The 16,396-nt window shown below is 33.6% G+C and overlaps 1 protein-coding gene across 8 annotated transcripts in view; it reads left to right on the forward strand.

Annotated features, from left to right (window-relative positions):
• HIVEP1 (HIVEP zinc finger 1) overlaps nucleotides 1-16,396 on the forward strand; it is a 156,326-nt gene that overhangs the window by 74,770 nt on the left and 65,160 nt on the right. For 6 of the 8 annotated variants that reach the window (XM_016954906.4, XM_016954907.4, XM_063812782.1 and 3 more), the window contains one exon: nucleotides 5,911-5,964. The exons of the other annotated variants lie outside the window; for them this stretch is intronic. In XM_016954906.4, coding sequence (XP_016810395.3) covers nucleotides 5,911-5,964 — 54 coding nt within the window. The remainder of the gene's footprint in view (nucleotides 1-5,910; nucleotides 5,965-16,396) is intronic. 8 annotated transcript variants of the gene reach the window in all.

Below are 16,396 nucleotides of genomic sequence, written 5' to 3' on the forward strand. Positions count from 1 at the left end.
TCATTTATTAGACAACTGTGTGTCAAGGGTCTAGTGAGCCTGGCAACTATGTGCTCTGTGGAGTAAGATACAGTTTGATGTGGAAAGCAAGCAAACAGACTCAGAATATGCCGTGAGGACCGCTGCTGCTCTAGGGGTAGGAAAAGAATGCCAGGGACACAGAGGAGTTTGAGGGAGATGTCAGGGAAGGCTGCCTACCAGAGCTGCAGGGGAACATGGTTATTGACTGATTTCTTTGCTCAGGATATTTGTTAGGATAACACTTGGTTAGTATGATGAAGAATATCCTTTTCTATGTAATATTGAGGGTTTTTTTGAAACATTAAAGATAGATATGATTTAATCAAGTACATTTGGGACATTATTTAACTTATCTTTACTCCCCTTCCTTGACCTATTGCTGTGAATAATTATAATATGTTGCTCCTGAATATTGAAATAACTTTGCTTCCTATTTTCTGTGAATGTGCTTCTTGATATAGATTGTTAAAGCTGTGTTCATGTGTGGTGTTGGTTTTTCTGCCCCTTTGGCTGGGTTTGGTATCTGAGGCATGCCAGCTGTATGAAATAATGTAGAATGCCTTCTGTGTTATCCTGGGCTCTGGAGCAGTTTAGGACATGCTTTATTCTTTAAAATTTGAAAGAAGTTGATAATAAGGTTCCAGGCCCAGTGAATTTTTTTAAAAAGCAAATTCGGTGTAATGCTGTGGCAACTCTCTCAGCTTTGTCAGTGCTGGTTATTCTGGTCAAGCTTTCCTCATTCTGGATCAGTTTGGGTAGTTATGTGTTTTTCTAGGATTTTAGTAGTTCATCACAATTTTCAAATTCATTAGCACAGAGTTGAGTCTTTGATTTCTTTTTCACTTACTGCAGGCAGTGTTTCTGTTTGAAATATTGCTAGTCTAGACTATCATTTTCAGCATTATAACAGCGTGCCATCTTCCTCAAAGACAGGTAAGTCCAGCGGTATTTGAGATGTGAAACTTGGAGGTTAAAATGGGTTGATTGTAAAGGTGGGTTTACTCAGTTTACTTAGTAGTGAAGACTAGGAATAATCTTCACTTACAAGAGCATGTATAAATGACTGTGTGTGCCGGATACAATTTTAATTTTATGCCATTGTCATTTATTTAGTGCTATTGAAATAGCACTTACAGTTCACAGTAAGAGTAAGGTGCTTGCACTGGCATATAATGAGAGGAAGTAGGAATTATGTTTTATTCAGTAGTAAAAATAGTAAGTACAGTTACATATGGTGATCTTTTTTCAATCAGATGGTACCTCTTTCAGTAAACAGAGGTGCCTTTTACAGCTCATTAGGATTTACTTCATAAAATGTTACCAGTGTGGGTTTTGAAGGCTAAATGAAGAGGGAGGATGCACGGGTGCTAGCGCAGAGGCTGTATGGTACCCAGCAGAACAGCATGAGAGAAGGATGAGCTGATAGAAGTAGGTGAGACATGACTTAAATCTCTTATAGATCTAAGGGAGCAATAGTTGACTCGAGTGCTTTCAGGGTACTGATACAGCTTCCCAAATGTTGACATAATTTATAATGTTAAAGATGATAAAATGCTAGATTCTTAAGTGAAACCACGCAGTGCCAGTTTTCAGTTTGTGTGTAGGTGCTTTTTTCTCGTTTTCTCTTCAGAATGCAGGTTCTGTGTCACAGGTTATTGTCTTGTCAGTGTTTATATGATCAGTAAACCACTCAGCTCCATCTAATTGCCATTATTACTAACGATCATGAGCTATGCAGCTCCAGAGAAACAGGGTTCTGTGCACGACGTTTACTGGTGGTACAGAGAAAGTGATGGGCTCTGGACAAGGGTGTTAGGGAAGTTTGCCCAGAGAAGCCCCATCTTGAAAGGACGCCCCACAGAGAAGGGACAGTGTGGGAGGCACCTTCAGGGAAGAGGACAAAGCGGGGGTTAAGTCCTAGGGTCTGTTGAGCCTGGACTTCACTGTGCCTGATCTTGAAGAGAGAACAGAAGTGGCAAAGGGCGAAGAGGTAACTAGATCACAAAGAACCTCGTTAACCACACACGGGAGTTTGAGCCTTATTTACCATCAAATTGATATTAAAATGATTTGTAAGGATACACTAAAGTAGGAGCCCCTCTGGGAGGGCCTGATACCTTTTTCCCTGTAACTGTTCACATTAGACCTGACACAGAGCAGGCATGCAATTGCAGTAAAAACACAGCATTCATTGAACCAAATCCTAACAACTTAGTGGGCTGCTCCTCCAGCCTGTGATGCATTAGAGCCCAAGGCTCTTGGGGAATGAGAGGCAGGCCTCTGAGATGGTGAGGGAGATCCTCCCCACACGCACTTTAGCATAGACTGAAGAATGGTCAGAGAGCAAGGGGCTACTGTAAATCCTTATTTGAAGATTATGTAATTTCTATAAATGATTTGTTTTTAATTCAGTCTTCTTCCAGAAACCCTAAAAGAAAGATTATTATTTCTTAACGGCTCTAGGACTTTTTCCTTTTGTTCAGTGGTTTCAGATTATGTTTCACTAATAAAGAGACTTCTTTTATGATTATTTGTGAATGATGAAAATGAGATATTTTTGCATCATTTTCTTACACAAAAATTTTAATTTAAGGTATCACACAAAATAGTTCTTATAGCCTTTATCATTAACAGTTTCTGTGTATACATTTTTAATAGTATACATTTTTAATAGTTGTAGAACAAAAATTTAGTCTATACTATTAGTTACTTCTCTTCTAGCCTATTGCTGTTTTAGCCACTGGCCTTTCTGGATCTTAAAGATTACAGATCCATTCACGTGTTTGCTGGGATCTTTCTTCCAAGTGATGGCTCCTCCAAGTGTATTTAATGTAAAAATTGAATGAATTAAGATTACATGTTAATTTAAATACAGTGAGAACTCATTATAGTAAGAATGCATATTATGGGCTTCAGATTTACTGACGTGGTATGAGTATTCTTTTTGTTTGTATAACTATTTTTATTTTTAGGTAACAGCAACAGAGAAACTATTATTTATTTCTGAATGTGTAGTGCTTTGGGAAATTGTTAACCCAGATCCCAGTGATGGTGGGGAGGGCATGATGGGGGATGTCTTAGAGTCTAACATACCATTTTTTTCCCTTTGCTCCCCCTCCCCTAAATCAAGACTTACGGTGAGAGATGTGATTGCTGGGAAGTGTTACCCTTGGTAAAGGTTTGGCAAAAAGGATGTGTTGGAAACTGCCTCTTAAATTGATGAACTTAAAGCTGTAGATTTAGAGTCTAGCAGGCAGCCCTGAAATTAATGTAGTTGAGAAAGGGGCAGGATTTTTCATTTTTAATAGGGAATTACATGTATGCATAATATGTATGCACGTGGGATATTAGTTGAAACGTAAAACTATATTTTTTCTCTGTCACGGTGAAAAAATATAAATAATGCTTTACATATCAGTAAACTGTCTTGTATGAATCAGTTAAGAGCGTGTAGTAAATGACTACTTTCTTTGTAATTTTGGAGAGTGTCTTTAAAACACATCATATTTACCAGGAGAATTATAAAAACACACTAAATATAAACAGGAATTGTAATAAAACTTGCCCAAAGCAAAAGCTTTTATAATGGCTGTTACAAGCTAATTGGAGATTGTTTACCTATTGACCTGGAGCTATAGGTAGAAGCATTTGAGGAGGTACTTATTATATTTATTGTAGTCGCTGTCCTAAATCAGTAGTCTAAATTTATATGCTGTTATTATCAAGATAAAAAGGTAACTTATCGGGAGGCTGAGGCAGGAGAATGGCGTGAACCCGGGAGGCGGAGCTTGCAGTGAGCCGAGATCACGCCACTGCACTCCAGCCTGGGCGACAGAGCGAGACTCCGTCTCAAAGAAAAAAAAAAAAAAAAAAAAAGGTAACTTAATTGAAAATTTTAAAAGCAGAGACTAGTATTTTGTAAGCAGATATAAACAAGTTATTTTTGTAAGAGTTTTGTTATGTTGAAGTGCAAACAGAAAGTGGCCAAACTTCAATTACTTAACAACAACTATTCTGTAAGTATTTGTTAATCATGAGTTCTTGTTGCTTTAAGCCACAACTGATTCTATTAAGAAAAGTTGTTTTTATTATGTAATGCAAAATTATGTGCACATAAACTATTAAGCACAGTTGTTACTACTGTGAATATATAATACATATATATTATTTATGATTCTTAAGTTTGGGTGAATTACTGGCATAGAAATAATAGTGCTTTGGTAATAAAAGTCCTTTTACATGTTTTTCAAGTACTGTATGTTATGTGATTTGTTTATTATTTATAGTTTGAAAATCTGCAGGTAATTCATGTATTTCGTTTTTTAAAAGTGGGTCTTAGCCTTTTGTTACTTACACTTTGTTAATACGGGTTTCATGCAAGCATTCCATATTTTTCTCTCTGAAGCAAAACTACCACTGAGCACAGGATCCAGTTTCTGCATTTAATGTGTGTTTTTTTCCAGGACTATTTCAACTTCACTCATCATTTCATGAGCAGTAACTAAAGTTTATAAATAAGAGAAATTGTCTTATTCCAAAGATTGCCTGTACTACTCTCAAATTCTATTCTGGATCTGATAATTCGCAGGAAGCAAATAAGACATTGCTGTGGGCGATACATTTATCAGGATGAAAATTTAGTTATTTTTGACTATTGTTGAGATGTAATGTCCTATATTTCAAACTAGCTTGCTTCCTTTGTTCTGTTCTCCCACTTTGCCTTGGCAAGTTGGATCAATATGCAATTGAAAGACATTTGATCTGTAAATAGAAGGTTCTCTGAATTTCTTGGCCTTTCTGGCAAGATAGGGAGAGAGGCAGGTAGATCAGAGTTTGAAGGGCCCATGGTGTGTGGTGTCTGCCTTTTATTTATTTGGAGTAGGATACCATATTGGAGGTTACATCTTCCATGGCCAGTGAGCAGCGGTAGGGTCAGCATTGGAGACAACTTCTGAGCTGATGCATTTATTTAAATTGTACTTACACATTTGGGATATGTAGAATGTTATATAATTATCAGTATTGTCTTCAGTTCAGTACAAAATAGTACCCTGGGAATTTGTTCCTTTTGCCATTTTAATAAGCACCTAGACCAGTGTGTTAAATTTGGAATCGATTACTGCCCATGTCATGAAGTATGTGTATCCTTATAAAGTTTAAATTAATTATTATTGAAATAGAGCATGCACATATTTACAAAATCCAGTTGTGCACAGAGCCCCAGGTCAAAGAACAGCAGGAGCGAGGCACTGCTCCCAATTCTCTTAGTTATTGCTCCTGGGTTACATCTGTCTGACAAAACTGTGCACATGTGTAGCAGTTCTGCAGTGAGTTGTGTATAGTACCTCTTGAATGCAGTACTCTGTCCTCATACTTCATAGATCTGTCAGCTCTATGCTGCCAGCAAGGGATAGACACTTTCTGCCATGCCATATTTCAGCTCATCCTCGTCTCTGTTTTTCCATCCTTTTCTATCTTCTGTCTTAAGTCTTAGCTTTGCTTAATCTGGTTGTTTCTAAGCTAGTAGGCATTTGTTATATCTCTAAAATCCCTATTAGGTACTTTGTATGTAAAGATAGTATTATTTTTAGATACTTTTATAAGATGACTAGACTTTTAAAGCTGTAGTTCAGTATCTAAAGTGTACTAATTATTTGCATTATGGAAACATTTATTAATTGGAAGTAGTCCTTATGACTAAGAAATGATTAAAATTATGAATTTAAAAGGGAATATATCCTTCAACAGTTTATACACATCTGTATCATAATTTATTCAACACAGTTATTACTAGGTATCTGACACTGTTTAAAAGTAGTATGTTTGCTTTACTGTATTCTTATTTGTTTAAGGTAAGTTAATTTATAAATTTTTCTCTGTTTTTCTTAGACAAAATTGAAGAAGCACAAAAAGAACTTAATGGGGCAGAAGTTTCAAAAAAAGGTAAATTAAAATCAGCTTGAATGTAAACTTTATTCTTGCAATGATGCCTATAAATATACCTCATAAATGTAGCCTTATGAAATAAATCAATATAGACATATCACAAAATTAGAAATCCCCTTGAACTTATTGATACTTAAAATGTTGTGGACTTTGCTTCATGAAACATTTTAGCCACATAGCACATTCTATAACTGTTTCCCACATATTAATGTATGACTGGTAGAAGTGTGAAAGGTTGTTGCAGCTCTTTTGAAAGTCCTGTTTGTGAGACTGTCCTGTAGCAATGAAAGTACCAATATAAGGAGCACAGTTGGCTGTGTCCATGCATGTGTGTTCATGTGTGTATTCACGTGATGCAGTTTTCTTTTTTTTTTTTGTAGTGACAAAAACCTAAGGCAACTAAAACAGCCTGAATACCAGTCAGTGGAAGAATAGTTGAATCATTTGTAGTATACTCATATTTTGGGGTATCATGCAGCTTTGAAAAAGTGTTAATTACTTTAGTTGATGGTGATAACTTATCAAATAAGAAAAATAACATCGCAATGTAGTATGTAAAATATCTTATTTTTTTGTGAAAACTAACAAAGTCAAGTGTGTATACAAGTATTTATATGTATATATATATATGCATACACACACAGAGGCTTCTGTGAGATTGGACAATGTTGGAAAGGATTTATATACAGATATGTGTTAATAGTGGGAAGAGGAGCAAGGGAAGATGACCCACTCATTTATATGCCTTTGTATTATTTCACCAGCTGCAATGGGTGTAATTTTGTATTAAAATTAAAAACTTGAAAGGAAAAAATTGGTTTTCACCATAGAAAACATTGATTATCTTTCCAAGTAATACAAAAAAATAGATGTGATGCAGAAGAGCATGTAGGGATGGTCAGGTAGTGAGGTAAATACTGTTTAAACACTATCTGTTAATGAGCAAAATTGATTATGTGCTTTTAATATTGTGGGCAAATAAAGTTCTCTTTATGACATTTGTATTCCGTGATTTATTATTTATTTTGCCTTGTATCTTCAAATTACAGCAGACTATTTTGACAGAGTAATTTAGCTAAATAGGATTCCAATTGAAAGCCGTTTTACAAAAAATAGCTTTTAAATCTAGTTAGACTACTGAGCAGGTATCTGTAGGGGAAGTAATTTCCTGCCATCCCAGTTCTCCATCCCTTAAACCAGCCTGTGAAGCCTTCAGGATGGTTTGGGGTTGGTCTTACATTTATGGGGTACTATGTAGCACCCCTCATGTCTGCCTTCTCCTCACCCCACACTCCTTCCATGGGAGCTCTGGAAGGGCCATGTATATCTGACCCTCTAATGACATTCTTACAGAAAAACAAGAATAGAAAGAGTAAAGATGTCTCCATGGCCACCTTGTCCCTTTGAAGGGTTGACTGACTTAAACGCATGAGGCATTTGAGACACTCAGGTTATAAGAGGCCATACTTTTAAAGTTTTCTTTCTCTATAGCCAGCCTTTTTTTTTTTTTTTTTTTTTTTTTTTTTTTTTTTTTTTTTTTACATCTAATCATGGTTTAGAGCTGCTTCTAGTAGCAAAGTAAATGTGAGCCTGTCTTCCTTTTCCTTGTTACTTCTTTGGCAAGAGTTTTCAGAACAGTGAACTAAATGCCTGATAGGAAGGAGGAAATGAAACAAAGGTTCTAGAAAGAGAAATTGGATAATGAGGTTCAGAATAATGGATTGGGCTACAGTTGGCAGGCTACACTTATTTAAGAGCTAGGATGAATACCAAGTGAGCATTGTTCTGTGCAGTTCACTGCATAGAATTACTGCTTGGCTTTCATTTTTATACAGAAATTAAAAATAAAATAGTTTTCCCTTTCAAATATAAGTAAGAAATAATATCAGTTTCTCTTTAACAACATGAAAAGTCTGAGTAACAGTGGTGTTGAGATTTTTCAAACCTTTTCTTGCTGATACCTATTTTATTTTAAAGGATATTCATTTCTTCCATCAAAGAATATACTTTAAAAATATAGACGTTCATTTTAGATTATGGTAAGTCATCTACAATAGATCTCTTTTTCATTGTTTTTCTGATGTACTTTGGGTTTTTTCACCGTGTAAGTTTTGCCACATTTCTTTTTAAAAAAATTATTTTTAAACACTGCTTGTAGTTCTAAGGCTTTGTCTCCATTAAAGGTTCTGTGGTCTTTAACTTATTTGAGGCTCTTTCTCCCTTTCTCTCTTTTTTGTAATTATTAGGACAAGTAACTAATTTATTTTCAGAAGTATCTAGCATAGTAGTAGGCTCTTAAAAGCAACTTCCTCATTAATAGATTAAAAAAGACATTTCCTCTTGTATTTTAATAATTTAAGGAGGATTAAATCTGTTTAGTGTAATATGGAAGTAAAGAAACTGACTTTGCCTATCATACACCAATAGAATAAAGAAATGCACTAAATTATGTTAATGTACTTATTTTATTCTTTTTCTCTTTTGAATGAAAATCAGATGACTTTAATTTGATTTATTTTGATTTTAATCAATTTAAGGATAGAGATAAGGATGCAACATTCACACAAGTCTCCATAAAGTCATTATGTTTTTCCTTACAGTGCTATCTCCTGATTCTTAACACACATTGTGCTTGACACTATTTTTAAAATTGTTGAGTGGGATTTAAATGAAATAGTGACTGTCACAGATGTGGTAATGGAATATGAATAAAATTAACTGGGAAGAAATAAATAGATCGATTAAGAGAGCTTTTATGGCTTTCTCAAGCTTTAATTTTAATACTCTTAAATTTTTATCATACAATGTTTGACACATATAAATTAATATATGTAGCATATTAAATTACAAAGCATAAGAATGACATGGTAATCTTTGATTCTCACACCCAATTTAAGAACGGGAATGTTGCCAGTACCATTGTATCCACCCACATGCTGATCGGCAATTCATCCCATTGTCTCTTCTGTAGAGGTTTTACTGTCCTTAGTTTTGTGTTCATCATTTCAGTCCTTTTAAAAAACAATTATGTCATATAAGTATGTATCCCCAAACAATATATTTTCTAGTTGTGCCTGAGTTTGAACTTTTAAATGAAACCATATTGTACGTAGTCTTCTGCAGCTTTTTTCACTTAACGTTGTTCCTAAGATTCACCCATGCCGTTGCACATAACTGTTACTTTTCATTGTTGTAATATTGCACTGTATGAAATTGTTGGCCCATTCTTCTGTTGATATTTAAGTTATTTCCACCTTTTTGCTATCATAAACAATGCAGTTATGAATATTTTTATATCCTGGTGCCTATGTGTGAGTTTCTAGAGCATATATAGGGAATGTGAATGTTCAGCTCTACAAAATGATGCTATATTGTTTTCCAGAGTTTTTTGGGGGAAACTTTTTGCATTCCCGCTATTAGTGTCCAAGAATTCATTTTGTATTATCAAGTACATGGTATTTGTAGTCTTTTTTTTCCTAATTGGATAGATGTTAAATCCTCTTTTATTCTGCTTTGATTTTTGTTTCCCTGGTTACTAATGTTAAAAGAAAAACTTTAGACACAAAAAGTTTAACTGATTTTATTTAAACAAAGAATGATTCATGAATCAGGCATCATTCAGAACCAGAAGAGGTTCAGAGATCTCTGCTGAGCAGTGTGAGCAGCAAGCTCGTATAGGCTGAACTCGCAAGCAAAGTGAGAAATCACCTGATTGGCTGCAACTAGGCACCTGCCTTGTTCAGGTAGGGTGTGATGAAGTATTTGCCTTATTTGGGCATGATCTGATCAGTTGACTGCGTGTGATTGGCTGAAAAGTAGCTATTTTTTACAAAAAATACTCTAAATTAGGTTTGTGTTGGCACACTAAATGAGGTTGCAGTTTGTTAGGTCATAACTCGAGGTAAGGAGACAGCCTCAGGCAAATGGCCTCCTGCTTATTTAATTTAATAATGTCAAACATGTCTTCATTTGTATTCCCCCTTACTGAAATGCTTACTATTATTATTTGTCCATTTTGTAAAAATTGAGTTATCTTTTTCTTAATATATTTTGAATAACTATCTTTATTCATTTTATTTGCTTTATTTTTCAGATTTATTTTTTACTTCATTTAAAGTGCCTTCTATTCACTAAAGTGAATAGAAGCTCTTGATTTTAATATTGTCAACCTATTAATTTCTTGCTTTTGTGATTCATTTTTTTGTATTTTTGTCTGAAATTCTTCTCTACCACAAGGTCTTAAGTATATATATATATTTTCTATATTTTCTTCCATAAGACTTCCACGTTTCAGATTAAAAACCCATCAGGAGTTTGTTTTTTAAAAAAAATATACCTAGTTTTTTAATGTAGTGTAAGTTAGGATTCAAGTTTCTTTTTTTCTCAAGTGGGTAACCATTGCTAATATTGTTAAATGTCCCTGAAACATTTAGTATGTTTTCCTTTTACTGTTTCATATTAATTTTTCATTTTTGTGTGGGTTTGCTTCTTAGCTCTCTATTCTGTTCTGTGAATTTGTTTACCCATATTTTAATATCACAGTATGTTAATTACTTACCACTTTATTGTCTTGATATATACAGTGTGCAATAACTAGTATATACTGTATACAGTAGGGCAGATTCCTTGTGTTATTTGCCTTCAGGAATGTTTTCACTATTTCTAGTTCTTTGCTCATCTATTTGAATTTTAGAATCAGGTCTTTAAAAAACTTGTTGGAATTTTGTTTGGGTTTGATTGAATCTGGGGCAAACTGACCATCTTCACAGTTTTCAGGCCTCCTATTCAAAAAAGATTGTATATTTCTGATACTTGTGTTTTCTTTAGTGTTTTATCATTTTCCTCCATATGAATCTTTATTTTTTTCTGCTCTATTTCTTAGAATTTGGTGTTTTCCTCATTTTAATGATTTTTTTCTTTTGTAAAATTGTTTTCTAGCTCCTGGCAAATAAAAATGCAATATATTTTTGAATATTTATTTTTATATCCAGCTACTTGGCTGGATTCTCATTCATTATGAAAATTGTCTGCTGGTGTTTTCAGATTTTCTTGTCATATCAGCTGGGAATAATGAAAGTTTGTTTCTTCATTTTGAAATAATTGTTTCTTTTATTTATTTTTCTTATCTTGCTCAGTTGGCTCCAGTAAAATTGGTATCTTAGACTTGCTCCTGATTTTAAAGAAAATGCTTCTAATTTTTCACCATTAAAATGTTTGCTATCTTTTTTTGTGGGAAGAGAGTCTGTATATTTTTTAGTTGCTTAAAGGTGTTATCTTCTATTTTTTATTTGTTGAAATTATTTTTAAAAATCATAAATGGATTTTTATTTTTATCACGTTTTGTTTCTATGTAAAGATGATCTTACTATGTCCTTTATTCTTTCATTCTGATGTTTAAAAGTGACTTACGTATCTTTAAACCAATTTGGTCATGATGTTTAATCTTAATCACTGCTAGATTTGATTTGTTAATATTTTATTGAAGAATTTTGAATCCATGTTCAAGGCATTGGTTTATATTTTTATTATGTTTTACAATTTTCTGTGCCTGATTTTGTTTTAAGGTTATGCTAGTTTGATAGGATGATCTGAGGACTATATGCTTCTGATTCCCATGGAGCTGTTTGTTTGATATTGGAACTGTACCTTTGTAGGCAAGTCTTACAACATATTTTGACTTTTGGGAGGGACTGCAGGGTAGACTTTTAACTCCCAAGTGTACTTAACAATAAGGGATTATCCAAACATTCTATTTTCTCTTCAGTTTTAGGAAGTTGTATTTTTCTTATAATTTATCCATCTTATCTAAACAGTCACATCTGTTGGCAAAAAATCAGTCGTAGTATTTTCTTACTCTCTTTCATTTCTGCTGGGTGTGTAGTTATGTCTGTTTTTTATTGCTTCTATCATTGATTTGTGCCTCTCCTCGCTTTCTTGATTAGTGTTGCCAGTTTTCTGTTTTACTTTCTTTTTATTTTGCCAACATCTGATTTTCATGATACTTTCTTGCTTCATTCTTTTTAGTTTCATTAAATTTTGTTCTTTATTATCTTTTCCTGTCTTTTTCTTCAGGTTTGTTCTGTTACTCAAATTTCTTAACTTGGAATTCTCATTCATTTTTAAGCCTTTATTCTGCTCTATTGGAATCACTTAAAGCTGTTAATTTCCTTGTAAGTATTGCTTAGATGTATCATACACAATTTTATATTTATTAGTTTCATTCTTTTCTATGCTGGTTTCTTCTCTGACCCTCCCCCCACCCCAAATCATGTTGGAATTTTTTTTCTCCACATGGATGGGGATCTTATTTATTTTTAGTAATTTCTCACTTAATTGCATTGTATTGTTAATTGTTTTTTAAAACCATTTAGGATATCCAAAATTATTTCTTCTCTGTTTCTGAATACCATGTAATCAAAATTTTCTGAGAATGTAGTATAAAAGTACTCATAGATTTTATGTTAGAAATTGAGCATTTTATAAGTAAATTAATCATTTTGCCATGATGAAAAAGCTGAAGTTGAATAATGTTAAATAACTTAACCCAAGGGAGTGCAACCAGAAAGTACATGAGGAAAATCAAGCCCATGTCTTGGACTGTGCTATTCTGATATTATTCCCTGGTATAACTAGATAAGATCTGTGTTATAGTGATAGTTGAATTTCTGGTACAGTTTTATTTCTGTTCTAACTTACCTTTTTGAATGATGAGATTATGATAGCAGTCACCTACAGAAATGTTACGATGATCCAGGATAAAAGAGTTAGGATTCAGACAATGGCCATAGAGAAAGGTAGAGACTTTAGGTCAGCTTGCATTATGATTTTTTTTTTAACATTATTTTCTGTCTCACAATAAGAACCTACAATTGCCACTATCATTACCAGTAATTTCTTTTCAGCAGTAGCAGTATCACTCTTACATTATATACTTCAGCCCCAGAACATTTTTATTTTTTAAATAATTTCTGTGAATATCACCATCTATATAAGAGTAAGAGGGCCTAAATATATATAGGTAGTTTATATGAGTTAAGAAATATAGTAAGGAAATCTGTTCTAGTAATACTGAATGATACTCATATTTGCTCTGAAAAGTCAGTTGATAAGTGGGATTTTTGTTAACATAGGCATGATTTATGCCCTGGAATATGCTTCTCTTGTCTGGGGAAGCTTGAGGGAAGTTAGGTTCCTGTGGAAAATGAGACTAAGTCAGAAGTGAGAGTGGCTCCATTGGATCATGAACTCTAATTGGTGTGTCAGTAAAAATGCTAGTTTCTCGCCTACTTTTCTACATTAAAAAATGAATATTTTTATTCATTTTACAATGATATTATAAAAAAATTATAATAATATTTTTGAAGATAATGTGAATGAGTTTCCAAGGGGTGAAAAATGGTGACTCTCATTTAAAAAAAATTTTAATTACCACACATAACATTTTTCAAAACGAAGGCTAATTTCGAATAAATATTTTATGTTAATAAGGCCATGCTTTATTGCCAATGACACTCTTCCTTAAAAATTCTGCTGAGTATAATTAAGAAAATACAAGGACATATTCTTGTAATTAGGGATGACAAAGTCCTTCCCATGTAATACTGAAATTTAGGTAGTATAGTAGAAAAGTTGGACAGATTTTATTAAATTAAAATGAAGAATGTCAATACCATAAGAGATAAGGTGAAAATGTTTTAAAACTGGGAGAACATTTGTGCAATAAAACAAAACTTGATAGGCTTACCTTAGAAGGGTATTGACAATTTACAAAATGAAAGCTCATGTGGATATGGCTAGAGGAAAGGCTAGTATAGTATTTTTGTGAGATGTCTGAATGGAATTCTGTATTTTAAATGGAATGCAGTTTTATTATTTTAATATTATATTGATGTTAACTAGTTTATTTTTTAACCAGTGTGGTCCTTGGGTTTCTTATTAGGAAATAATATATTTTAGTGAATCTGTTTAATAGAGGTTTATTTTAAAAAACAGTATTTGTACATCTTAGTCTCTTAATGTTAAATGCCCTAAAAATTATGTTTTTTCCTTGTACCTCTCATTAATTTATTTAGTAAATTGTTGTTGTGCACCAGCCATTTTTTTTTTTTTTTTTTTTTTTTTTTTTGCCCTGAGAAATAGATAGGAAAGAAAAAGTCTAAGCCTTAAAGGAGCCTGCAAGCTTTAACCCAGCTCTTACCCAAATCATCATAAATCCTGAATTGGTAGAGCAAAAATTCATGAGGTAGACTGGCAGCAGTGCCTAACAAATTTCCCTTGGGAAAACAGCAACAGATTTTTTATTTTTTGGAAAAGAAAGTTATCTCCTTTTTTTACTATTAAAATTTCAAATTTAAATATTCACGTCTTACGAAGTATTCTCTTAGTGTAATAGACAGTGAATGCTGTAAGCTTGAATTACAGGGAAATTAGTATTTTAATTATTTGTGTCATTTATATAAGTTAAAGGTATCATGTGTTAACCATGTCAATATTTTGAGAAATTTGAAAATCCCAAATGCCAAGAGATCATTGCCTTTCAGATAGACTGCCAGCTTTATAAAAGATGATTTGCATAATGATATAAACAAAGCATTTTGTAGTATATTAATGTAAAATAAATGTCTTCAAATATCTGTCCTCACTGTGTTTAAGTTCAAAATCCTAAAACATTGCTCCTTTTGAAATATGAAAGCAAAAATTCTCAGTATTTCCTAACAGTGTTACTTATCATGGTCTATTGAGCCATTTATTAGAGACTTAAGTAGCTAACCTGATTTTAATTTTATAGGATGATTCATAGACTCACATTCTTGTGCATACTTATAGCATATTTCATTGACTTCAAAATGCTATTGATTGCAAGATGCACAATGATTTTATGCATCCTTTAGCAAGGAGAAAAGTCACTGCCAATTAAGTTATGACACAGTGCTCTTATAATTGATTAGAAGATGCATCCTGATTTTAGAGGGATTAAAATGTTTTTTAAAATTTGTCTTACATTATATTAAATACATATTTATGTCCACTGGTACATTTTTTGACAAGAAAGATAAAGTATTTAAGGTAATGGCATATGGATTTGAGCTGCTTTGACAGAATCCCTGAGGACTGTGAAAAACAAAGAAATGAATCTTATCCTAGAGGCTCATTTGGGGATTCATGGAAGAGTGGTATGGGGAGAAAAACCCAGGTTTTGTTTGTTTCACTTTGCTTCTTAGGTAATTGACTTCATGCCATATATCTGAGTATTTTCTATATAAATAATGCCACAGAGTGACTTATAAGGATAATATGTGTTGCTGTTCATCTATTTAGGCTTTTCCCCAGGTTTGCTACTATATTCTCTGTATGAGACCAAAAAGAAAGAAAGAGATAAGCTTGTATATATTTTGCCTACGTAGAGATTTGCTCTTTTTCTCATGTTTCCTCAGAGAAGAGAGCAGACATGTTGCATAAACCTGAAGAATATAATTTGAGGGCAGAAATAGTAGAAAATAAAAGTGAGAGGAGGCAGATAAATTGAAGACAGATAAAGAACTGGGAGGAAGTCTATAAAATGAATTTTAAAAATTAAAAAGCAAAGCATGGAGATAACAAAGTATTTAACCAACAATATGGTGTTCTTTTATTGCTTCACTGTGCAAAGGGTATTTTGTGGAGCTATGCTATACGCAGGAAATTTATCAAACTTTGAAGGATGCAGCTTAGAATTTTTCCCTGACCACCAAGCAATGGGGTATAAAATTATTTTATTTAAGAAAAGCGTTGGAAGTAGCAAATAAGATTCTGTGGATGAGTGGGAAGGGCAAGAAGAGGACTTAAAAGCATCGCAATGAAAACAAATGTATGTAGTAACATTCATGCATGGCCTGATCTGCGGTGGGAGGTGGACTGCAGGAGCCTGAGGAGCAGACGCTTTGGGAGTCCAGCCCACTGTGAAGGAGCAGGAGCCAGAGGGAAATGTCACTGAGTTTTTGGCCTGGAGGAGTGTGTTTATTTCAGCAGGCCCACCCCACATCATGTAGTTAGCCATTTAGTAACTGTTTAACATGACCCTTATATGTGAAGAAAAAACGTGGTAACATAGATGCAACTCACTTCTCCACACCCTCACCCTCTCACCTCTGCCTGGGGTCTCCTCACATTTTCCCCTATACAGTTTTGCCCACAGTCATAGCACAGCACTTACTACAGTTCTTAGTGCATGTAGTAGGCATTTGACAAATGTTTATTGAATCGATGATGGATGGTAGAGGTGTCAGAAAGGATGGATTCCTTTACTTAACAGGCAGGATTTGTAAACAGTGCATTATTATTGCTTTCTTTGATTTCTTAAGTGTGGTTAGATATGTAATCTAGATTGCTTTTCTGAAGTAAGTTGTTTCTTTTGTCATATTAAATTATCTAATGCAGTGATGTATACAAA

The sequence above is a fragment of the Pan troglodytes genome, chromosome 5 (genome assembly GCF_028858775.2).
Source record: "Pan troglodytes isolate AG18354 chromosome 5, NHGRI_mPanTro3-v2.0_pri, whole genome shotgun sequence".
Taxonomy (NCBI): Eukaryota; Metazoa; Chordata; class Mammalia; order Primates; family Hominidae; genus Pan; species Pan troglodytes.